Genomic DNA, 23956 nt, shown 5'->3' with positions numbered 1-23956 from the left:
GAAGACTCTACATAGATAAAAATATTCATTTGTTCATACAACAGATATTAATAAGTGCCTACCTATTATAAGCCAGGCTCTATTCTAGCTTCTGAGTTTATAGTAGAGAACGAGACAGACAAAATCACTCTCTCAGACAGCTTATACATTCTGTAGGGGGAGACAGACACTAAAGAAATTTCAAATGGTAATAAATACTATAGTAAAATAAAGGTGTCAGGGTGTCTAGGTAGGAAGGAAAGTTACTTGTATTAGGCATCATCTGAGCAGAGAACAGAATTACAAACAGAAGTCAGCAATGCAGGGGCGCCTCGGTGGCTTAGTCAGTTGAGTGTCCAACTTCGGCTCAGGTCATGATCTCACAGCTCGTGAGTTTGAGCCCTGCTTCAAGATCTATGCTGACAGCTTGGAGCCTGGAGCCTGCTTCAGATTCTGTGTCTCCCTCTCTCTGTGCCTCCCCTGCTCATGCGCTCTCTCTCTCTCTCTGTCTCTCTCTCTCTCTAAGATAAATAAACATTAAAAAATTAAAAAAAAAAAAAAAAGAAGTCAGCAACGCAGAAAACGAAGAACCAACAATCAAATCAAAGGGCAAGGTCCTTGGGAGTGTACAGGCTGAAAAATCTTTTGAGCTGAAAAGTGAGTATGTCTAAAGCATGATCAACAAGGGGGATAAAGGTACAAAATACAATCAAAAAGGTTGATGAGGATCAAATCACAAAGAGAATAATAGCAAGGAGTTTGTCTACTATTCTAAGTACGATGGAAAGTTCTTGGAGAGTTTTAAGCAAGAAAGTAACACTCTTGATTTGCACGTTTAAAATTTCTTTTAAGCTGATTTAAAAGGCTGATTGCTATGTGGACGCAGATTGTGAGACAAAGCAAGAGGAAAGAGGGAGACTAATTGCAATAGTCTTGACACTCAGGGTCTCATGAAAGTCAGGAGACTGTTTGTGGGGAGTCTGATTCTGTGGACCATCAAGATCAAGTATAAGAGGAAGACAAAGATCTTTCCATAAACACACAGGACACAGCTCTAGAGACTCAGCCTGGACACAGATGATCATCATCTGGGTACAGGGCAAGCAGACATCAAATATTCAGTTTTGTGTATCCCATCAGGTCAGGGAGAGTGAAGGACAAGCAGAAGATTCAGAGACAGCATCAGCACTAACTCATGGATGGTCCGGATATAGACATTTGAAATATGTGTCCAGCACAGAGGAAGACAAGGAGATAGGACCATACAGTCTGAACTGCAATGGGGTCAGAGAGCCACTCATGGACAGTCAGGATTCAACCTAACAAGAAGGCAAGCCTCCCACTAGGAGCAGGCAGGAAAATATAATAGATATTCAGGATCTCATCATGACCAGACACCCACTAATGGAGTTTGGGTCTACCCATGAGGAATTTAGGTCTGGCACAACAGAAGACGTGTGTCAAGCCACCAACAATCAGAAAATAGATCCAGACATGCAAGTCAGCTTACAGACAAATTTCATCTACACAGCTTTATCCTAGTAAAAATAGATACTGTAGATATAGTTATTGTCAGTTTAGAGGTAGTGATGAAGACTCAAATAGAGAGTTAATATCAACCTATGGACAGTATGAGGAGGGCCATGGACAACTGGAACTCAATAAGATAAGCCAAAAAGGACCCATCCATGAATATTCTGAAGACAATGCAAGAAATTCAGGGTCTAGTCATAAATGGACAACGTCAACCCATAAGTAGTCGGAATCCAGGAAGTTCTCTAGAGGAACAAATCAGTCATAATTATAATCAGGCAAGAAACAGCACATTTAGAAGCCAAACAAGTCAAATGCAAGATTAATTTCGGCCTAATAATATATACACAGTAGTGTAAATAAAAGCAAGGATTGGTTTATAGCTACAAACACATCAACTACAAAAGCACAGGATAGGACTATGGATAATATGAAAACAACAGAAACTCAGCCTTGATTCCAGTCCACTGAAATCTGGTAATAGAAGTACAAACAAGCTTAGTCTTGAACAGTCAGGGTATACCTCTGATCATTCAAGGTCTGGAGCAAAGATTTAACCTTGGATACTCGAGGATAAGCTATAAATTTAATTTGACACCAATGGTCAGTGTAGATCTAACATAGGTGGAAGACCACCAACTACTTAGAGCCAGTCCCCTGAATGACACATAATCCTGTCATTTTTTTAATCTACATCTACTTCCCCTCATGGTCCATCATACATTTCCACTAGAAAACAAGCACCCAGCAATGGACATTCTAGTGACTGTGAAATTCAGTCAGGATATTCAAATAGAAAGCACTTATCAACAAGTGGACAGATGACTTCTGGCCATAAAGGACCAGGACTCAACTCGATGACACTGGAAGATACAAACATAGTAATACCCACTTAAGTGAGCTATATCCACAGTCAGCTCAATTCTAGTAAATAGAAAGCAGCATCATAATGTCCAGTTCTCCAGGTGATCTTGGTATGAACAGAGGGCAATCAAGTTCACAAAAGCAGAGCTCGGGTCTCCAGTTCTTACCTATCTGTTAACAGCAAAGGCCCAAAAAGAATAGGAGAGTAGAACTATTACTAGTCATTTAGTACCAAAACCAAGGGGCTTAATGTAAGGCATAGACAGGAATCTTACCATAGTCAGCTGAGGGACAGTGGAAGGTACAGACAGGATGAGGATATTTATCAAAATGGCAGCTCTGAGACAACAGGTAACAATGAAAGCAAGCAAAAAAACAAGGTGTTACTATATTTTGTACCAACACTCTACCCTATAAATAGAACAAAGGGAACATTATCTTAAGTAAGACACCAGCAGAAGAGGAACTAAGCAAAGACATGTGAAGAAAAAGATAAAGTACAGGAATTTATTGTAAAAACTCCTTTTTGAGGACAGAGTTATGTCTCTCCCCTTTTCTTTAAAAATGTAAATTATTTGGGGCACCCGGGTGGCTCAGTCAGTTAAGTGGCCAACTCTTGATTTAGGCTCAGGTAATGATCTCGTGGGTTTGTGAATTCAAGCCCCGTATTAGGATCCACACTGGCAGTGTGGAGCCTGCTTGGGAGTCTGTCTCTCTCTCTCTCTCTCTCTCTCTCTCTCTCTCTCTCTCTCTCCCCCTCTCTCTGCCTCTCTCTTTCTCTCTCTCTATCTCTCTCTCTCTCTCCCTCTCTCAATAAATAAACTTTAAAAAATCCTTTAAAAATGTAAATCTACTTTAATCCTTCTTAATATTAACCTTCTTTTGAAGGATAATGTGTATGTCTTCCTCAGCATGTTAGCAGTATAAGTTTAAATTTTAATAATATTATAAAAAATTTTGTTACGTGGAGTTCATTAGAGTGTTAAGTGTGAGAGTTCAAGTTCTAACATTTCTGCAAATTTCTATATTATACATGATCCTTTAAGGAGATGTATTAGGTGTTACAGCATCATCACATCACTGTGACTGCAATTCCTTTGAGTTTACAGATCGAACTTCCAAGCTTCTGGTTTCAGACTATGCAAATGCAAAAAAAATGGCCAATAAAAATTTATGAACAATATGTCTTGCTTCTTTCATGCTCCACTACTCGACTTAATAAGTGGGAAGGCTAGAAACTGACCCAAACATGCAGAGAAATTAATGATGGAGCTCTGGAGAGCAAAAACATTTAAGCACTGGCCAAGGAAGAGGAGCCCTCAAGAAAGACTGAAAGAGGTACAATAATCAGATTTAAAGTGTTGACAAGTAAATGGAAGGTGAGGGGCAGGGAGCACTATGGAGTTAGGCTATGAAGAGGTAGAAAAATCTGATGGGAATAAATTAGATGAGAAATCATCATCACTCCCCTCATCTCAAGCCTCCTCTTTCTCCTTGATTGCTTTTCCTAGTGCGTACACCACCATACACACAGTCATCCAAGCCAGACCCCTGATTACGTCCATTCCCTTGCCTCTCACCTGATTGATCTTCCTTGTTCTACCTCAGCTCCCCACGGTCAAGCATCATCACAGCAGTGAGTCAGGTCATGTCTCTCCTCTGCTCAAACCCCTGCATAATAAATAAGCCAACCATACAGTATGTTAGGAGCATGTGCCAAACGGAGTGGTCAAGGCAGGCCTTATTAGAAGGCAACACTTGAGCAAGCACTTGAAGGAAATAAAGGATAAAACCAAGTGGATATTCGGGGTGAAAGCATTCCTAATGGCAATCCTAAGGAAAGAGAATGCCTGGAAGGTTTTAGAGAATAGCAAGGAAGCAGTATGGCTTCATCCGAGTCCATGAGGAAAGAGAGCTGGAGGAATGTCAGAGAAGAAAAAGGGGCCTGATCAGTGTCATACTCATCACATTCACACTAAAGTATGCCTCCCTCTTGAAAAAGAGAGAGGGACAGAGAGAGAAACCAGGAAATAGGTGATGAATGTAAGCATGCAAAGCACTGTGCTTGGCATAAAGAGGACCATAATTTTCTTTCTTCTGCCAAAATGTGGAGGCATAAAGAACAGACTGATGGTTACCAGAAGGGAGGTGGATGGGGAGACAGGGAAAATAGGTGATGAGGATCAAGAGTGCACCTGTCATGAAGAGCAGAGGGTGTTGTACAGAAGTGTTGAATCACTATATTGTACGCCTGAAACTAATATAACACTGTTCACTAACTTGAATTTGAATAAAAATTTAAAAAAATATATCCTTCCCTCTCCCTCTGTCTCTCACACTCACACACACACACACACACACACACACACACACACACACACGCACACACAGGCAAAGGCTCTGGATCTGACTCCCAACACCCAAGTGCTCTCTATCTATGTCTTGGCTCTTCCCTTCCCATACCTGAAGCTCAGATGTACCCCCATCCCCAATGTCCCCCATGCTAGCAGGTGTTTTGTGTCACCTACATGTAACACTTGGAGGGTCCCCAAGGAGCACTTTCCATCACTCTCCCCCATCTGCCTACTATGATCAACCAAGCCTGCATGCAGAAAGCCTCAGGTAGGCAGCAACAAGGGATACAGGCTATGAATGGTCATGCCAATAATAGCATCAGACAGAAAGTTAAGGAGATGAATACACACTAGAGAAAGGTATTGACAGAATAAATAAGGGGGTGCAAGTAAGAATGAGCTCTGGATTCCCAGCATCTGGAGCATCTTCTGGAACTTGGAGGAGAAAAGGGAAAATACCAACAGGAGAGAGAAACAGCTGAAGAGGAAGACCAATACTCAAGCAGGCTATGTTCCAGGGCCTGGGGCTGGAGCTATAAGATGGATCACTGTGCCGGCCCCACTCCCTAGAGAACAGATGCTAAGCTATAAGATTATATCACATTTATTTTTGACTTTTTGAGATAAGAGGGAAATGACTCTTGTACCTAGAAAGAACACCTATTGACAAGTATTAATTTATAGCCAACTTCTTTTGACTCTCCTTAACCCAAACTCATGAGCATCAGTATTCTCTGCTTGTTATGTCCCTGGTTTTTGCATAGTCTCCTCCTTCATAAACACTAAGCTATTAAGAATCACCAGGAATTGCATAGGGGATGTGATGGGAGAGGAAAGAAAGGGCAGGGAGGAAAAGACCTTCTGCAGAACTTTCCTAAGACCCAGCAGATGGTGCTATAAGAACACTGCCTTAGGGACAAGGGCAGCGCGAGTGCACTGGGATGGGAAGAGAACTCCACCTGCTGATCTTCACCAGTTTTATCTGTTTGTTGATTGGTTGGTTGTTATGGGTTTGTTTGTTTGTTTGTTTGTTTTAGGTCAAACACTCCGTTCCTCAGGAGATGCCTCCAAACCCTTCCTTTTCTAAGACACAAATAGTCCCCTACTCCCTGGCTATTCCTAGGAAGAAGCAGATTTGAGTTTGAATCCTATCTTCTCCACTTAATAGCTAAGTGACTTAAAACAAGTTAGATATCTTCTCTGAGCCTGTTTTATCATCTGCAAAATGGAGGTAATAATACCTACATCATATACTTGTTGTGGGGATTAATAAAACGATGAATGTAAGTATGCAAAGCACTGTGCTTGGTATAAAGGGGACCATAATTCTCTTTCTTCTGCCAAAATGTGGAGGTACTGAAAAACCTAAAATGTGACACATACCATAAGAAACCTCTTCTCCTGAACCCTGTCATTTCCAAAGGGAAAACCGTGAACCAAATTCATGAGGGGAAATCTTCATGCCCACCGTTTCACTGTGGAGCACATGCTCTGGTAAAATCATGACTCTCTGTGTGGGAAAGGATGTTTGTGATAACCTAGTCCAACTCTTACATTAGTAATGCTCAAAAGGGAGCAAAGAGGCCAAAATGCACATTCAATATGCCTCTTGTTTTCATCACACGAACCAGGAAATAAAGCTCAACACAACTCTGGTTGGTGATGTCGGAGGGTATTCAGAAAATATAGCCCCAAAAGGACTAAAACTGCTTATATGATACATGACAATTCCTTTAATGCCCCTAGCAATGAATTAAGTTACATTGCAAAAAGCTCATTGCACTTTTAGTCAATGCAGATGTTAAAAATTTCTTCCTTACATCAAGTCAAAAGGTACCTCCCTTTTATTAGCACCCAACGGTGCCCTGTTCTGGTCCCTTTCCCTACCACCACACACACTGACATTCACAAACAGACATGCACACTTTTCTCACTCAAGGGAACTCGTGGTTCTGATGTCCCACCCTTCCCAGCCCTCTTCTTCACTCTGAGACTCCTCTCCTGGGGAATCTTCCTGACAAGCAAATATAAACGAGGGTCAGGAATGCCATATGCAGTGTGTCACCAACTTTTTGTATGAGCCACAAGCTAAAAATGTTTTCTACATTTTTAAGTGGCTGGAAAAAATTGTGACCTGTGAAATTATGAAATTTAAATTGTCAATAAGTCAGTGTCAATAAATAAGTTTTACTAAACACAGGCATGCTCATTCATTTAAATATCATCTGTGGATGCTCTCATACTACCAGAGCACAGCTGGGTAGCTGCAAAAGACTGTCTGGCCCACACAGCCTAAAATATATACTATCTGGCTCTTTACGGGAAAAGTTTGCTGACCCCTCATTTAGGAGAACACTGGCACTGAGAGCATGATTCACCTGGATTAGTCTCCACCAGCAACCCCCTCGTCCCTCTGGCAAACACTGGCTCCTGCAGAAAATTGGTCTTCACTCAGCAAACTCCACCTCCCCTGCACCCCCACAGTCTTAGTCACACCTGCAAAAGGCTCACTCCTCTGATGGAATCATGACAACGTGGCCCAAATCAGGCATCCAGAAGAAACGCGGCCACAGCATGGATCCTGACCGTGCAGCCCTCTGGGTAGCTCCTAGAAGAAAACACAGAGCATCATAATGGTTGAATTTGGAATCACATAATTTATCATTTACACAACAGTTGCTACCACTCCTTCCCAAATCCTGATGATTGTATTGCACAAGTTTTAAGTCCACTTCACCCAGCTTCAGTGACATCCATGTTATACGCATAGTTCAGAAAGGATGAAATGCAGAGCAAGGTCGCAGGGATAAGCAGAAGGCATGTGTTGATTCCCAATCCTAGAACTCAGTTTAAATTTTTTTTAATGTTTATTGATTTTTGAGACAATATGAGAGACAGAATGCAAACAGCAGAGGGGCAGACAGAGGGAGACATAGAATCTGAAGCGGGGTCCAGGCTCTGAGCTGTCAGCCAGAGCTGGATGAGTGGCTCGAACTCATGAACCGTGAGATCGTGACCTGCGCCGAAGTCAGACGCCCAACCGACTGAGCCACTCAGGCGCCCTAGGACTCAGTTTATATTTAGGTGAAATCATGTCCTCTGAGGTGAAGATAGCAAGAGAGAGGGCAGCCCCCAATCCTGTGAAAAAGTGGAAGTTGATCAATGCAGAGCACTACAGTCATGACCCTCACTCCTCTTTCAATTCTATTCGACAAACATTTATTGGGGACTTCTTTGTGCCAAGAAATGTGCTGAGTCTCCAGGTGACACAGGTGATAATAATGCCCATCCCCTGATCTCAAGGAGCTCATAGTCTAGAAGTGATATAAACACATACATCAGGGTATGTGTCTGTGTGTGTACACACACATGCATACATCAGAAAGAATATACACCAAATAATTAACAGTAGCTATTTCTGGGATACCTTGCTAAAGAGCATGGATTTCTTCCTAAGGTTAACAGTAGTTAAAACGAAAGCTATATTGAGAATGGCCACTAAGGTCTGGTAAATAGGGTTAGGTAAAGAGACAAGAAGGCCTGTGCAGTCATTATTGATTCAAGAGGAATGGTTATATCATGGGTAATAATATCCTGGATGATACTCTGGTTGGAAATCCATATAAGAAAATTCAGCTCAAAATGGGAGTTTGACTGGATGATCCTTAAGGTTACTTTGAAACATCAGGTCCCATGATTGTTGGACATTCAGTCCGTGATGTCCCTGCACACATTCCATTCACTCCAATTAAAGTCCACATAATTGGCTATCGATGCATTATGCTAGATACTTCGTTGAATACACAAAGGTCTTTCTGCATCGCCCAGAGACTCTGGCAGGTGGGGCTGATACTAGCCCAGATTTGGGAACTGCTAGTGCAATCACAGGTGAGCATGTAAGGAAGTAAGAGGGCAATCACCAGGAAGGTGGAGATGGAGGCGGAGGTGGAGCTGGGCTTATTTGTGGTGAATCAGGACATCTCAGGACAGCTCCTCCCTAAGATGGACCATTATCCCCTCTATAAAAAGGCCACTATCCCCAATTAGCAGCACCCTGTAAGCCATTCCAGTCTCCATCTGACTTGTTCCTCTGGTGAACTAGGTAAGTGAACAGGAGTACTTTGGGCCATAAATCCAGTATGTGCTCTAAGACAAAGAGGCACTGGATACCAGCCTTCTTTCTAATGTACATTGGGGACTTTGATATAATTTTAACTTTACTGAGAAGGAAAATGAAGAGATGACTGGGAATTATAGCACCTTCTTTCTTCAGGGTCATTTCCTTAAAGATCATGGGGCTTAATTATCCACTAGACAGGTTGCTCCTGAACTACTGAGATTTTTCTCTCTGCTATATAATCAGCAAAGCCTGAGGGTCGGTCCCTGTTTGGAGAATGAAAACAGAAGTGGGCCCAATAGCAGCTGCCCCCAGCTCTTTACCACCTAGGCCTGTGGTTGCTCACCTTGTCTACTTCCTCTGACCTACAAGTCTTGAGGGTCTATCTTAGTCACTGGTGTCCCTTGGGTGGAATCAGGCATGCCATGTGGATGAAGGACCTGTCCCTCCATAGTGGTGGCTGACACCTAGAGAGGAATTGAGGAAGTAGGTGGATCGGCACGCCCAGGATTTCTATAGCTCCAAAGCAATGTTCATAAAATTATCCTTGGTAGAAGCAGGAAGCTCAAAACAGAAAGCCATTACTCCTAAATTCATTCAGGAATGAAAATAAGAGATACATATTCTGTTCCTAATTTCATCACTCTCTTGCTACATGGCTTGAACAAGTCTGTCAACTCTGGATTGGTTCTTGATTTCAACAGGATAAAATTAATCATGCCCAATTAATTCTGAACAAATACTACAAATGATTGTAACTATTTATGTATTTAAGCAAGAAAAAGGAGTAATAAGAGGTGGGTCTCTCTCCTTTTTTTTTTTCCTTTAGGTTAAATTTACAAAAAGATGCCTAAACTCCTACATGGCATTGTCACTGTCATTGATCTTTTCTACCAATATGCCACCCAGGATGGGGAATGTGACACATTGAATAAGGCAGAACTGAAAGAACTTTTGGAAAATGAGTTTCAACAAATTCTGAAGGTAAGAACCCAGCTCAGGACTGAAAACAGCTACAATTCTCTTCTTCACTCCTTCCCACCTTTTTGTCACATCTGTCAGACTCCTACAGGACTCTCTACTTGGTGATAGAGATTAGGGTTTGGTAAAGGCTTGAAATATGATCAAAAGTTGACACACAATTGTTTCCATTAACAGGACCAAGGGAAGTGATCCTACTGAACAGATAAAATCCATAGGTTATATAATATCCTATCTATGTGATTCTTATGGAATAAAAAAAATTAGATAGTTCTCAGAAAAAGTAGATGAAATGCATCTTCTTCCCTTTGTCTTTCTTTATCCCAGAACATCCTGACTGACCTGACTGCCTATTTTTGAGATTCTGACACTATAAGGCCTCAGAGTTCAGAAAGTTAGCATCTTCCTCCTAAATCATAAAACATGGTGACCAACATCTTAAAATGTCAGCTCTGAAAATAAATATTTGGGAGCTTAGATCTAGCTCCTGATCATCAATTCATTATATCCAACTGCCTACTAAATATTTCTTATTCGGATTCCTATGGGTGTCTTAAATTCAGTATGTCAGATATGAAACTCATCATTTTCCCTCTAAACTTTCTCCTCTTCTGCCCAAGGCAGAAATCTGGTTCCATTCATAACTCATTCTCTCAGCAAGCACCTCCACCCTCCATATAATTCATCAACAGTCTCTCAAAACTGCCCATTTCTCTCCATCACTATTGCTAGTCCTTTGGCTCAGGCCACCTTCTACTCCCAATCTCAACCTTAATTGCAAATCTAATCATTTTACGGCACAATTCAAAATCCTTCAGCTTTTAAAATAAATAAAGTCTAAAGTTCCTTCACATAACTTAAAAGGCATGATCTTATCCCTATTTGTTTCTCTAGCAGTATCTCTTGACTATTGAGACTCAAAATTTAACAATCCATAATTTCTTCCTTGTATGAGCCATGTGTCCTCTAACCTCCAGCTCTGTTGTTCCTTCTGCCTGGAAAACTCGTGTCCCCTCTCCTTTCTTTCCTACCCCTTCATTTGGCCAAGTCCAACTAATACTTCAAAAGACATTACTTCCTCTCATTAACCTTCTTTAAACCCCCACTGGTTCCCCTCTGGTGTGCTCTCTAAAACATTATCACAATACACTGTAATTTTAAGTTTGTGTGTCTGAGCCACTAAACTTTAATTTCCATTTTGGCAGAAAACAAACTTTTTCACTGCTTCATCCCCTGCAGCTAACTCAATGCTAAGCAGATAGTAGGTGCAAAAAAATCTTTGTTTTGAATGAGTTAATGAATAACTGGGCAAATAAAGAAAAGTCATATATAATTATGTTAATCATTCATATTTAACCTATTGCTCACAAAATATAATCAATTTCCTTGTTCACTAACATCTTTCAGTTGCATCCTCTTCTAGAAAATTCTCACTTCATTGCTTATTATGTCTTTCTTTCTTTCTTTCTTTCTTTCTTTCTTTCTTTCTTTCTTTCTTTCTTTCTTTCTTTTTTTCTTTTTCTTTCTTTCTTTTGGCTCAGGATAGAACACTCCAGCCTAAAGGACTAGGTGGTTGAGTTCCACCTAAGTAAGCCAAGCATTCACATTTCTACAGTCTTCTTTCAAATGGATTGCTGGGTGTGTGTTGTCCACAGTGACATAGCTGTCCCTTGTACCTTGTTCCTATACAGAATCCAGATGATCCAGACACTGTAGATATCATCATGCAAAATCTGGATCAAGATCATGACAAGAAAGTGGATTTTACTGAGTATCTTCTGATGATATTCAAATTGGCTCAGGCTTGTAATAAAATCATTGGCAAAGATTACTGCCAAGCTTCAGGGTCAAAGCAGACAGACCACAGTCACCAGTACCAAGAGGAACAGAATGAAACAGAAGAGGAGGACAGAAGGCAAGGTCATTCAGGGTCAAGTACAGAAGAGAATAATTCCTATTCTGGGGGCTCCAGAAGAAGGATTAAACACAGGCCTGGGTCCAGCTCCAGAAGAATGGGTCATCAAGGAGGCTTATCTAGTTCAGAGCACAGGCAAAGCTCTGGGGAAAGGAGAGAGTCAAGTTCAGGCCACTTCAAGGATAGTAAGAAAAACAAGCATGGCTCTCATCAGCAAGAGAGATCTGAGAGTCATTCTTCTGGTCAGAGGCAACACAGATCCAATTCAAGTGGTCAATCGGGACTTGGTAGACAACAAAAACAGAGTTCTGAATCAAGAGAGTCTTCAAGTTATGAGGGATATGGGTCTGAATCAGGCCAGTCCATAAGCAATGGCAAAACTCATTCAAGCTCCTATGAGTCCTCTACTCAGAGAAAACATAGCAGCAGCTCTAGTTATCAGTCAGGAGGGTATGGAAGACAAAAGCATGGGTCTGGCTCGGTTCAGTCTTCTGCCTCTGGTCACCATGGGTCTGGCTCAGGACAGTCTTCTAACCACAGTCACAAAGAACATGGATCTGGACAGTCTTCTAGCTATGGACAATATGGTTCTGGCTCCAGTTATCCTTCTAGGCAAAAATATCACGAATCCAACTCAGGTGGTTATCCAGGGAGTTGTGGAAGACAAAATCAAGGGTCTTGGTCAGGCCATTCCTCTAATTATGGAAAATATGGATCTGGTTCTAATCAATCTTCTAGTCAGAAATACCATGAGTCTAGCTCAGGATCCAGTTTAGGTGAGTCATCAAGCTGTGGACAACATGGATCTGGATCAGGTCAGTCCTCTGGCTATGAACAACATAGATTTGGCTCAGGTCAGTCTTCTGGCTTTGGGCAACATGGGTCTGGCTTAGGTCAATCCTCTAGTTATGGACAAAATAGTTCTACTTCAGGACAATTATCAAGCTGTGGACACTATGGATATGGCTCAGGTGAGTCTTCTAGCCATAGCCGACATAGGTCTGGTTCAGGAGAGTCTTCTAGCTATGAACGACATAGGTCTCGCCAAAGTCGATCTTCTAGCCACAGGAGACATGGGTCTGGGTCAAGAGAGTCTTCTAGCTATGGACGACATAGGTCTGGCTCAAGTCGATCTTCTAGCCACAGCCAACACAGATCAGGCCAGTCTTCTGGCTATGGCCAACACAGATCTGGCTCAAGTCAGTCCTCTAGGTATGGCCATCATGGGTCTGGATCAGGTCAATCTTCTGGCTTTGGGCAACATGAGTCTAGCTCAGGAGAATCTTTTGGCACTGAGCATGGATCTGGCTTAGGTCAGTCATCAAGCTCTGGACAGCATGAATCTGGATATGGTCAATCCTCTGGCTATGGACAACATGGTTCTGCTTCTGGACAGTCATCAAGCTGTGGTCAACCCGCATCTGGATCAGGTCAGTCTTCTGGCTTTGGGCAACATGGCTATGAATCAGGTCAATCTTCTAGCTATGGTCAACACAGGTCTGGATCAGGACAGTTTTATGGCCATGGTCAACATGGTTCTGGCTCAAGTCAATCTTCTAGCTATGGACAATATGGTTCTGCTTCAGGACAGTCATCAAGCTGTGGGCAACATGCATCTGGATCAGGACAGTCTTCTAGCCATGGTCAACACAGATCTGGCTCAAGTCAGTCCTCTAGATATGGTCATCATGAGTCCAGATCAGGTCAGTCTTCTGGCTTTGGGCACCATGGGTCTGGATCAGGTCAGTCTTCTAGCCACAGCCAACATGGGTTTGGATCAGGCCAGTCTTCTGGCTTTGGGCAACACAGGTCTGGATCAGGTCAATCTTCTAGCCTTGGTCATCATGAGTCTGGATCAGGACAGTCTTCTGGCTATGGTCAGTATGGTTCTGGATCAGTTCAATCCTCTAGCTATGGACAATATGGTTCTGCTTCTGGACAGTCATCAAGATGTGGTCAACATGCATCTGGAACAGGACAGTCTTCTGGCTATGGTCAACACAGATCTAGCTCAAGTGAGTCCTCTAGATATGGCTATCATGGGTCTGGATCAGGCCAATCTTCTGGTTTGGGGCATTATGGGTCTAGATCAGGTCAGTCTTCTAGCTTTGGGCAACATGAATATAGCTCAGGAGAGTCTTCTGGCACTGAGCATGGATCTGGCTTAGGTCAGTCATCAAGCTCTGCACAGCACGAATCTGGATATGGTCAATCCTCTAGCTGTGGACAACATGGTTTTGCTTCTGGACAGTCATCAAGCTGTGGTCAACATGCATCTGGATCAGGTCAGTCTTCTGGCTTTGGGCAACATGGGTCCAGAACTGGTCAGTCTTCTAGCTATGGCCAGCATGGGTCTGGATCAGGTCAGTCTTCTTGCTTTGGGCAACATGGGTCCAGAACTGGTCAGTCTTCTAGCTATGGCCAGCATGCATCTGGATCAGGTCAGTCTTCTGGCTTTGGGCAACATGCCTATGAATCAGGTCAATCTTCTAGCTATGGTCAACACAGGTCTGGATCAGGACAGTTTTATGGCCATGGTCAACATGGTTCTGGCTCAAGTCAATCCTCTAGCTATGGACAATATGGTTCTGCTTCAGGACAGTCATCAAGCTGCAGGCAACATGCATCTGGATCAGGACAGTCTTCTAGCCATGGCCAACATAGATCTGGCTCAGGTCAGTCCTCTCGATATGGTTACCATGAGTCTGGGTCAGGGCAGTCTTCTGGCTTTGGGCAATATGGGTCTGGATCTAGTCAGTCGTCTAGCTATGGCCAGAATGGGTCCGGATCAGGTCAGTCTTTTGGCTCTGGACAACATTGGTCTGGATCAGGTCAATCTTCTAGCTGTAGACGACACAGATCTAGCTCAGGTCAATGTTCTAGTTCTGAACAATATGGGTCTGGCCCATGTCACTCATCTAGCTCTGAGCAGTGTGGTTCTAGATCTGGTCAGTGTTCTAGCTCTGAGCAATATAGGTATGGCTCATGTCACTCATCTACCTCTGGACAATGTGGTTCTAGATCTGGTCAGTGTTCTAGCTATGAGCAACAAGGGAGATATAGGTCAAGTTCAAGTGGAACTCATAATGAATACAACAGACCCCATATGGGCTCAATCCCTAATCAATCAAGAAGAAATAGCCAGGAATGGTCAGGGTGCGGCCAAAAAGAAAGAAGTAGGTGTTACAGCCTATCAGGTAGTAGGCCTGATGTATATGAGAGTATTCATGGACAATCAAGAACATGTATGCAACAAAGCCAAGGATGGAGCCAAGGTCCATGGGAATCTGGCTTCATCGAATCAAACTGTAATGAAGGGCAATCAGGAAGCAGTTGCAGACAAGTAGAAAGCTCCTCGAATTGTAGCTCTGGACAATTGATACCCTCTTTTGGACAGTCTAGATCCAACACTACCAATACATTGTTAATTTGCAAGGAGGATAACAGACAAGGTGACTACTGTTATAAAAGAGGAGGAGATAACTGTGCAGGGGGAAGTACCGGCCCAAGTTCCCATAATTTCCACAGCAGCACACCACTGTATGAATATATCCAAGAGCAGCGTGCCAATTCTAAGGATAAATAATAAATAGAAGTGAAATTCATTCAAGTAGCCATTTAAGAAATACAGCACTGTTACAGATAAGCAATTCATTATAAAACTTCTTTTAAAAGTGGGTGTATCTGTTTCTTCTTCTAAACACGTAACTGTACTCTATTCCTTGTTATTAAGGTTCCCTCAGAGAATGTAGGATATGTGAGCACTTTGTTAGGAAATACTGAGTTGAACAAATTATGTGTGGGACTACATTTGAAAGAATAATACAAAGCATATGAGGAGCACGGGGTTTAGTTGAGATATCATTTCAAGAGCTCATTAGTCATTTTAAGATGCCAAAGCCAAACTTTCACCCCTAAAGAACAAAGTATTAGAAATGCATTACCAGTTCTGGATCCAAAGCCTCTCTTACAGAAACATGGATCATAATTTTTGGTGCTCCCCACATTGGATGGTGATGGAATGGAGAGATCCTAAAAGGAAAAGTACGCGTTGGTAGTTTCTTTGCCCATCAAAACCACCAAGACCCTATTTTTGGGTAAATCTTTCATCAATAAGCTAACAAATGGCATTAAAAAGTGGCACTAGGAGCTTCTCCCTCACCAGTGAATAAAAGCATTCTTTCTTAAAGAGCAGGGATGGATATTTTCATGATTAAAGGATACAAATGTGGACTCTAACTTGGTTTCAGCAATAAAGCTCTTGCCCCCTCCTCCTAAGGATTTGCTCCAGGTTAAAAAAGGAAGAGCAATAGCATGGAAATATACTGTCTCCAAACTACTTTTGTAGTTCATTGGTCTTTCAGTGTAGGAAAATATCATTTATGCCCAGATGGAAAGGAAGACTATCTACCACTGCTATATTGCTCCTTGATTTGACTATAATATATTTGTTTCAAGTCTTTGGATTCAAATTACTGGATATCATTAAAATTGACAGCAAATTATGATGATCATATACTAAAGTCTGTCTCATCTCTGCTTTGTTTTACTTCTCACACACAGGTAGTCAAACTAGAAATTAACTCAAATAGCTATTTTCCATGGTCTTGTCCTTCACAAACAACCCAGAATAGACAAAGAATTTTAAAATTTAATGATAAACAACTCGATTTAAGAATGAGCAAAAGATCTGAATGGACATTTCACCAAAAAAAAAAAGATGCACAAATAGCCAATAAGCACATAAAAATATGTTCAATGTTATTAGTCAACAACATCTTAAAACATCACGAGGGATACCTGTTAAGCTGGTTAAGAATCCAACTCTTGATTTCAGCTCAGATCATGATCTCACAGTTCATGAGATTGAGCCCTGAGTCAGGCTCCCTGACAACACAGAGCCTTCTTGGGATCCTCTCTCTCCTTCTCTCTCTGTCTTTCCCCTGCTCACATTCTCTCTCTCAAAATGAATGAACGAATGAATGATGAGATGCTATTGTACACCCATTAGAATGGCCAAAATTAAAAATACTGGCAACACCAAGTGTAGATGTAACAAGTGAAAAAATAAAATGACACAGTCACTTTGGAAAATAGTGTGGCAATTTCTTACAAGGTAAAATATACCTGACTATATCACCCATCAACTCTGATCTTAGGTGGAATTAAAACGTATGTCCACATGAAGATTTTTACATGAATGTTCATAAAAGCTTTAATAACAGCCCAAAACCTGAAACAACCCAAATGTCCACCAACGAATGAATAGATAAACAAATTGTGGTATTGTCATACAATGAAACATTATTTAGGAAGGAAAAAAGAATTAACAAACATGATATGGATTAACCTCAAAAACATTATATTGATCAAAAAAAGCTAGACACAGGGACACCTGGGTGGCTCAGTCAGTTAAGCGTCCAAATCTTGGTTTTGGCTCAGGTCACGATATCATGGTTTGTGGGATTGAGCCCCATGACGGGCTTCACACTCACAGCAATGAGCCTGCTTGGGATTCCCTCTCTCTCTCTCTCTCTCTCTGCCCCTCCCCTGCTTGCACTCTCTCAAAATAAATAAAAACTTTAAAAAGAAAAGCTAAACACAAAAGAGTACATACAATATGATTCCATTTATATGAAAGTTACTAAAAACAAATAGAAAAACAGAATGTAGGTCAGTGGTTAACTCAGAATGAGAGAACTTATGAACTTAATAACTGGCTAGAAAGAGGAACACAAGGGAGCCAAAAGTAATGGGAATTATTCTACACAGTGCATAAATTACATATGAACTTTATCATATGAAAACTACAGCTCAATAAAGTTGATTTTGTTTAAAGTCTCCACAAGGCTTTTTGTGAAACTTGACTAATTCTAAAATTTATATAGAAGAGCAAAGAATTAAAAATGTCCAGGACAATTTTTAAATAAGGAGAAGGAATGTCATCTTATCAGATATCAAAATATTACAAAGTTACATTATTCAGGGCAGTGTGGAACTATTATAAGAACAGACACATAGAACAGTGGAAGATCCAGAAACAGACCCATGCATACTTGACTTATATTAGTAATGACTCTGCATTTCAGTGGGAAAAGACAAACCATTCAACAAATAGTGCCAAGATCATTAGTTTTCCATGTGAAAAAAAAATTATATCTCCATTTCATATGCCATACACAAAATCAGTTCCAAATAAAGACCTAAAGTGTGATAAGCCAAAAATTTTTAAACAATAAAGAAAATACAGGACAGTATTTTTATGACTTCAAAGTAGATTGAAGTCTTAAACAAGAAACACAGGAGGAAGAGTTAAGATGAAGGAGAAGTAAGGGGACCTTGGGTTTTTCTCATTCCTCAAACACAGCTGTATTGAGGTCAGATTACTTGGAACACACAGAAAATAGATTTGCGGAACAGCAGAAGGATCTCCACAGTTGGAGGGAGACAGCTTGGCAGATGCAAAGTGCATAGACATGAATTGGGGAAGAGAAAATGCCGGAGCTGTGGAGGGGAGGAAACACTTTCTGTGGAGACACAAAAGGGAGAGAAGAGAGGGGTTGAGAAAGTGCAGCATCGAGTTAGCACAAGAGGAAAACCTCTCTGGACCACGGACTGGGGAGCTGGAAATACTGAGTGTCCCAATTCTTTTTTGCAAACAGATTTTGGAGCTCCAACCTGGAAGCTTTGGAAGTGTGCAATTTTCTCTGGAGTGGAGCCATGGCGTGCACTCCTGGGGAGGAGGGAGCTAGCCCCAGAGTGCATAGTGTGGTGTAGCAATCTCTGGGATGCACAGGGAGAGAACAGTCCCCTTCCTCTTAGAAGAGGATTTATTGCCTCCCCAAGGACAAAAGACCCTGCAGGTGCCAGCCAAAGGCCTTTCATCAGCAGGACAGAGAGACTCTACTCCAGAGGAAGGGAGTGGATCCATGCCATGCCGGTCACTTATCACTTTGGATTTTGAATCCCAGCTGCGCACCAAGTGCCGGGTCCTTAAGATTTTAGGTTTTGAATCCCACACATGCACCAAAGAAAAAATGTAAAAAAAATGCAAGATAGTTTTGGCACAGGGCGAGGTGACTTCCCCCACTAATCCTGGAGGGCTGCCTGAACAGCAGGGGTTGAGGTCCCCAGCTGATGACTAGAGATTGGGGTGGAGCCATTTCTCCCCAACACCAACACGGTGGGATCAACACAGCAGCCCCCAGTAAAGTAGGACCCACTTACACCAAACCCTGCCCCACCATGCCTGGCAACTGTTTATTTATTGGGGCAAGACTGACACTGAGCCAGCACAGCCACCACCACCCCCAGGCACCAACAGAAAACTTTTTTCTTTTTTTTCTTTTTTTCATTTTTACCATTTTCTTTTTTTCTTTTGGAATCAGGTTCATAGTCTCTAATTAGGTTTTTGTCATTTCCTTCCTTTTTTTTTTTCTTTTTGAATCAGGCTTTTTTATCCTTTTCTTTTTTCCTTCTGCTTTTTTTTCCTCTTTTTTTTTTTTTTTTTTTATTTTTCCTTGGAATCAGCCTTATGGTTTTTTGATTCCCTGTTTGATTTTTTTCTGTTCCTGTTCCTAATGGAATCAAGCTACTCCCTCTTTCTTTTCCCAGGATTACTTCAACAAACAAATCAAAGCACACCAACTTAAAGTCCCAAACATTTCACCACTGCAAATAAGGAGGAGCTCTGCAGAGGACTGACCAGTGGGAAAGAGAAGCCAGAACATAACAGCAGAGCACACACAGCATACACCAGAAACACTTCCTGGAGTGCTGGCCCTAGACAGTGTATGACCCCTTTCTAACATAGTAGTACTCTCAGGTGAAGGACACATAACAAGCTTTTAAAACATGCAAAGACAAAAAACAAAACAAAACAAAACAAAACAAAAAACAAAAAACAAAAAAACATAGCCAAATGACAAGACAGAGGAATTCTCCCCAAAAGAGAGGTCAAGAAGAAATCACAGCCAGGGACTTGCTCAAACAAATATACAATATATCTGAACAAGAATTCAGAACAGCAGTCATGAGACTACTAGCTGGGTTTGAAAAAAAGCATAGAAGACACCAGAGAAACCCTAGCTGCAGAGATCATAGACCTATAGTCAGGATGAATTTTAAAAATTCTATAACTGATATTGAAAGTAAGGGAATGGAGAACCATCGATCATGCTAATGGAGACCAAAGTCAAAAGAAAGCTGGAGTAGCCATACTTATATCAGACAAACTAGATTTTAAAACAAAATCTGTAACAAGAGACAAAGAAGGGCATTATATCATAATTAAGGGGTCTATACATCAAGACCTAACACTTGTAAATATTTATGCCCCCAACATGAAAAACACCCAAATATGTAAATCAATTAACCACAAATAAATTAATTGATAATAATAGAAGACTTTAATGTCCCACTTACAACAATGGACAGATCATCATCTAAGCAAAAGATCAACAAGAAAACAATGGTTTTGAATGACACACTGGTCCAAATGTACTTAACAGATATATTCAGAAAATTTCATTCTAAAGCAGCAGAATACACATTTTCTCCAGTGCACATGGAACATTCTCCAGAACAGATCACATACTGTGTCACAAATCAGCCCTCGATAGTTATAAAAAGACCAAGATCATACCATGCATATTTTCAGATCGCGACCCTATGAAACTTGAAATCAACCGCAAGAAAACAATTTGGAAAGCCCTCAAAAACATGGAGGTTAAAGAACATCCTACTAAAGAATGAATGTGTCAACCAGGAAATTAAATAACAAATTAAAAAATACATGGAAGGAAATGAAAATGAAAACACAACAATCCAAACCCTTTGGGATGCAGCAAAGGCAATCCTAAGAGGAAAACACATTGCAATTCAGGCTTATCTCAAGAAGCAAGAAAGGTCCTAAATACACAGCCGAACTTTCCAACCTAAAGGAGCTAGAAAAGGAGCAGCAAATAAAAGCCAAAGCAGAAGAAAGGAAATTATAAAAATTAGAGCAGAAATAAATAATACAGAAACAAACAAAAAAAAACACAGAACAGACCAATGAAACTAAAAGCTGGTTTTTTGAAAGAATAAACAAAATTGATAAACCCCTAGCCAAACCTCTCAAAAAGAAAAGAGAGGAACCAAGCAGATAAAAGTATGAATGAAAGAGGAGAGATCACAACCAACACCCCAGAAATACAAACAATTATAAGAGAATACTGAAAAATTATATGCCAATACTGAACAATCTGGACAGAATGGACAAATTCCTAGATACTTACATACTACCAACTGAAATCTGTCCCAGGAGACAGCTATTACCAGAGATAACTTCTTATACCAAAAAGACTTGATCTGCACGGCATATTTGTTCTTCTCATCTTCCTGTGAATTGCCTTCCTCCCCGCTGAAGCCCCAGACCTGCGGCTCCTTAGCTCAGGATGGTAGGTATATAAGCCTCAACTGCCTGACTGCTTTTGAGTCTCATATTTTTATGGGGCTCCCATATATATGAAATTAAATCTTTCTCACCTTACTCTGTCTTCTGTCAATTTAGTTAGTAGGGCAGCCAAGGAACCTAGAAGGGAAGAAGGGAAAAGTTTTCTGCTTCTACTTGATATATGTATCAACATGGACAAGTCCCCAAAGTAGAATATTGAGTGAAATAGTTGTAAAACATATGTGTATAGTATACCATTTACTTAGCTTTACAACATATATAACAATCCCATATATTGTTTGTGGTTAGTACATAATTGGTAAATATAAAAATCCTTTTGGGAATGTGAAACACCAAATTCAGGATAGTGGTTATCTCTGGAGAGAAGGGTGATGGGTGTTGAGGAAGGCATTCCTGATGAGCACTGGGTGTTGTATGTAAGTGAAGAATCACTGAATTCTACTCCTGAAACCAACATTACACTATGTGACAACTAACTAGAATTTAAGTAGAAACTTGAGAACAAACTGAGGATTGATAGGGGGTGGGGGAGAAGGTAAAGTGGGTGATGGGCATTAAGGAGGGCACTTGTTGGGATGAGCACTGGGTGTATGTAAGACAATTTGACAATAAGTTATATTAAACAAATAAATAAATAAATAGAAACTTGAAAGAAAGAAAGAGAAAAAGAAAAAAAGAATAAAACTTGCTTCCAACTTAAAAAACCTAACTGCTTTTCAATTAAAAAAAAAGAATAACAAAGCCAAAAGTTTTCTTCAGCAAGACAATGTTGATTATATTATTCCCTCCCTACACTTAACTTGTAAACCTCAAATTATTTTACAAGAAAAAGGAGGGCCCAAAGATCAGTGTTAGAATGCCCATCAAGGTCTGCTCAAGAAAGAAAGTACTCTGACAAGCTAGCCCACAGACGTATCTGCTCCAGCATGTCCCAGCTGTTGAAATACATGTATCAGTACATCAGTGCCTGATGATATTCATCATCTGAATCATACAACCAACTTTCTGGCTCAACTTGAAACTCAGCAGGGAGCTGTCTGCAAATTTTGGTTTCCTGTAATTTTCCCAAAAAGAGAAAGCATTCACTATCCATTCACTAATATAGACACCTAGTGTTTCTGGCAGTACATTTCTGACTTTCTGGTTCCCTCTTGACATTCTGGTTTTCATACTTCAGTCCCTGGTGAGTTTAGTTACAAAGAAACAGCTTTCCTGAGTCTAATCAACTCTGCAACATGAGCGCATCCTACCTGAGCCTACAAGAATGATGGCCAAACCCAGACCGCTTTTCCAGGCAACAGCCCAACCTTATTCTTTGCCTCTTCCAAATTTCAAGAGTTCAGGAGCAAAAACATTATTCTAGTAAGAGAAAACAAATTTCACGCAAATGCCTAGTTGTATAGCTAAGCCCATTTTTCATGTGTCTCTCTTCTCTTTGTTAGAACCACAGAATCTAAAGGGTAGAAAAGGGTGAGGTAATTGTTTCAGGCAGTATCTAATAGGGTCTCAATACCTTGTCCAGAGTCTGGACCTCACTTCTGAAGATGAAGAAAGTTGATTTTTTTTTTCTGTACACTCAGATGTAACCAAGCTCTGAGAGACAGATTCATACTAAACAAAGCCTTAAGGATCTAATTCACTAACTACAAAATACACATGCATTGCAAACAGGAAACAGTTGTCCACCACAGGATATCCCCTCCCATTGGATAGATTCATTTAAGAGATTATCAGAGGTTGTTAAATGAGCTCAAGAGCAAAAGAGTTTTATTCTCAAAAGGTTGCCCTATCATGTTATGGTAACCTGGTGATTTTAACAATTTTCCCTAAAAGGGAAAAGAGTACGAAATTAACATCTTTATTGAGTACCATGTGAGCTGGGAATATTAAAGTATGTGTTTTATATGTATTATTAAATATATTATTTATAGCTTAGTTTCATTCTCATTACAACCTTATGACTAGAGGTTTTTTATATTCCTTTTATTAAAAAGGAAAGGTGAAGTGAGTTCCTTACATTAGTAGAGCCAGGTTTGAGAACCAGATCTGTCTGACAAACACATCTTCCACGCTAGTAATATTTCTCTTTAAACAACTACAGTTAACCCCTGAACCACAAGCAGGTTAGGCACGCTGACCTCCCCCCAATAAGCACAGCTGAAAATATGCATATAACTTCTGGCTCATCCAAAAATTTAATTACTAACAACCTACTGTTGACCAGAAGCCTTACCAATAACATAAACATTCAAATAACACATATTTTGTATATGTATTATATAACAACATTCTTACAATAAAGTAAGCTAGAGAAAATGTTAACAAAATCATTAAAAAGAGAAAATATATTTAATAGTACTGTACTATATTTATCCCAAAAAATGCACACATAAGTGGAGCAGTGCAGTTCAAACCTGTGTTGTTCAAGGTCCAACTATACAGATACCTCAAACCAGAACAGCTCCCTCTTCTGGGCACTGCGGAAGATACACCAACTAATAATAATCCTGACTCCCCTTTTCTTGCCCTCAATACAAGGATACTTAATGACCTTGAGGGACACTTGAGAAATACCCTCACTCATCAGCAACACACTTAGAAACAATTTCCAAGGGAGGTTCCCTGCTGCAGATAACTCATGTCCTCACATTTATTTATCTCATCACATTTAATAGTCCTCATTAAGTTCCATTCCAGGGGGTGGCATTTCTGACCTTGTCCTCCTTAGGGTATGCCTCATTTGAAGTTCACTGTGG

General features: G+C 40.7%; 1 protein-coding gene and 1 long non-coding RNA gene across 6 annotated transcripts in view; one reads left to right on the top strand and one right to left on the bottom strand.

The window, feature by feature from the left end:
• The window catches only part of LOC113598291 (uncharacterized), a 107189-nt gene that overhangs the window by 69901 nt on the left and 13332 nt on the right, over positions 1-23956 (bottom strand). For 2 of the 4 annotated variants that reach the window (XR_003418964.2, XR_008295249.1), the window contains 3 exons: positions 21272-21317; positions 7227-7338; positions 3171-4047 (listed from right to left, as the gene is read on the bottom strand). This is a non-coding gene — a long non-coding RNA (uncharacterized LOC113598291). Of the gene's footprint in view, positions 1-3170; positions 4048-7226; positions 7339-21271; positions 21318-23956 lie in introns of those variants that run through there. The other 2 variants (XR_008295250.1, XR_008295251.1) reach the window with 2 other exon arrangements.
• On the top strand, positions 8688-16266 carry LOC113598289 (hornerin-like). 2 transcript variants are annotated; one of them, XM_053214822.1, is made up of 4 exons: positions 8688-8832; positions 9677-9831; positions 11520-14106; positions 14185-16266. In XM_053214822.1, the coding sequence occupies exons 2-4, from the start codon at positions 9694-9696 to the stop codon at positions 15327-15329; spliced, it is 3870 nt and encodes a 1289-aa protein (XP_053070797.1). In that variant the 5' UTR covers positions 8688-8832; positions 9677-9693; the 3' UTR covers positions 15330-16266. The 2 variants fall into 2 exon arrangements, with proteins under 2 accessions (XP_053070797.1, XP_026911926.1); XM_027056125.2 differs by having other exon boundaries at positions 11520-16266.

The sequence above is a fragment of the Acinonyx jubatus genome, chromosome C1 (genome assembly GCF_027475565.1).
Source record: "Acinonyx jubatus isolate Ajub_Pintada_27869175 chromosome C1, VMU_Ajub_asm_v1.0, whole genome shotgun sequence".
Lineage (NCBI taxonomy): Eukaryota > Metazoa > Chordata > Mammalia > Carnivora > Felidae > Acinonyx > Acinonyx jubatus.
The sequence above is the reverse complement of the archived record's forward strand: the minus strand, read 5'-3'. Positions and strand labels throughout refer to the sequence as shown.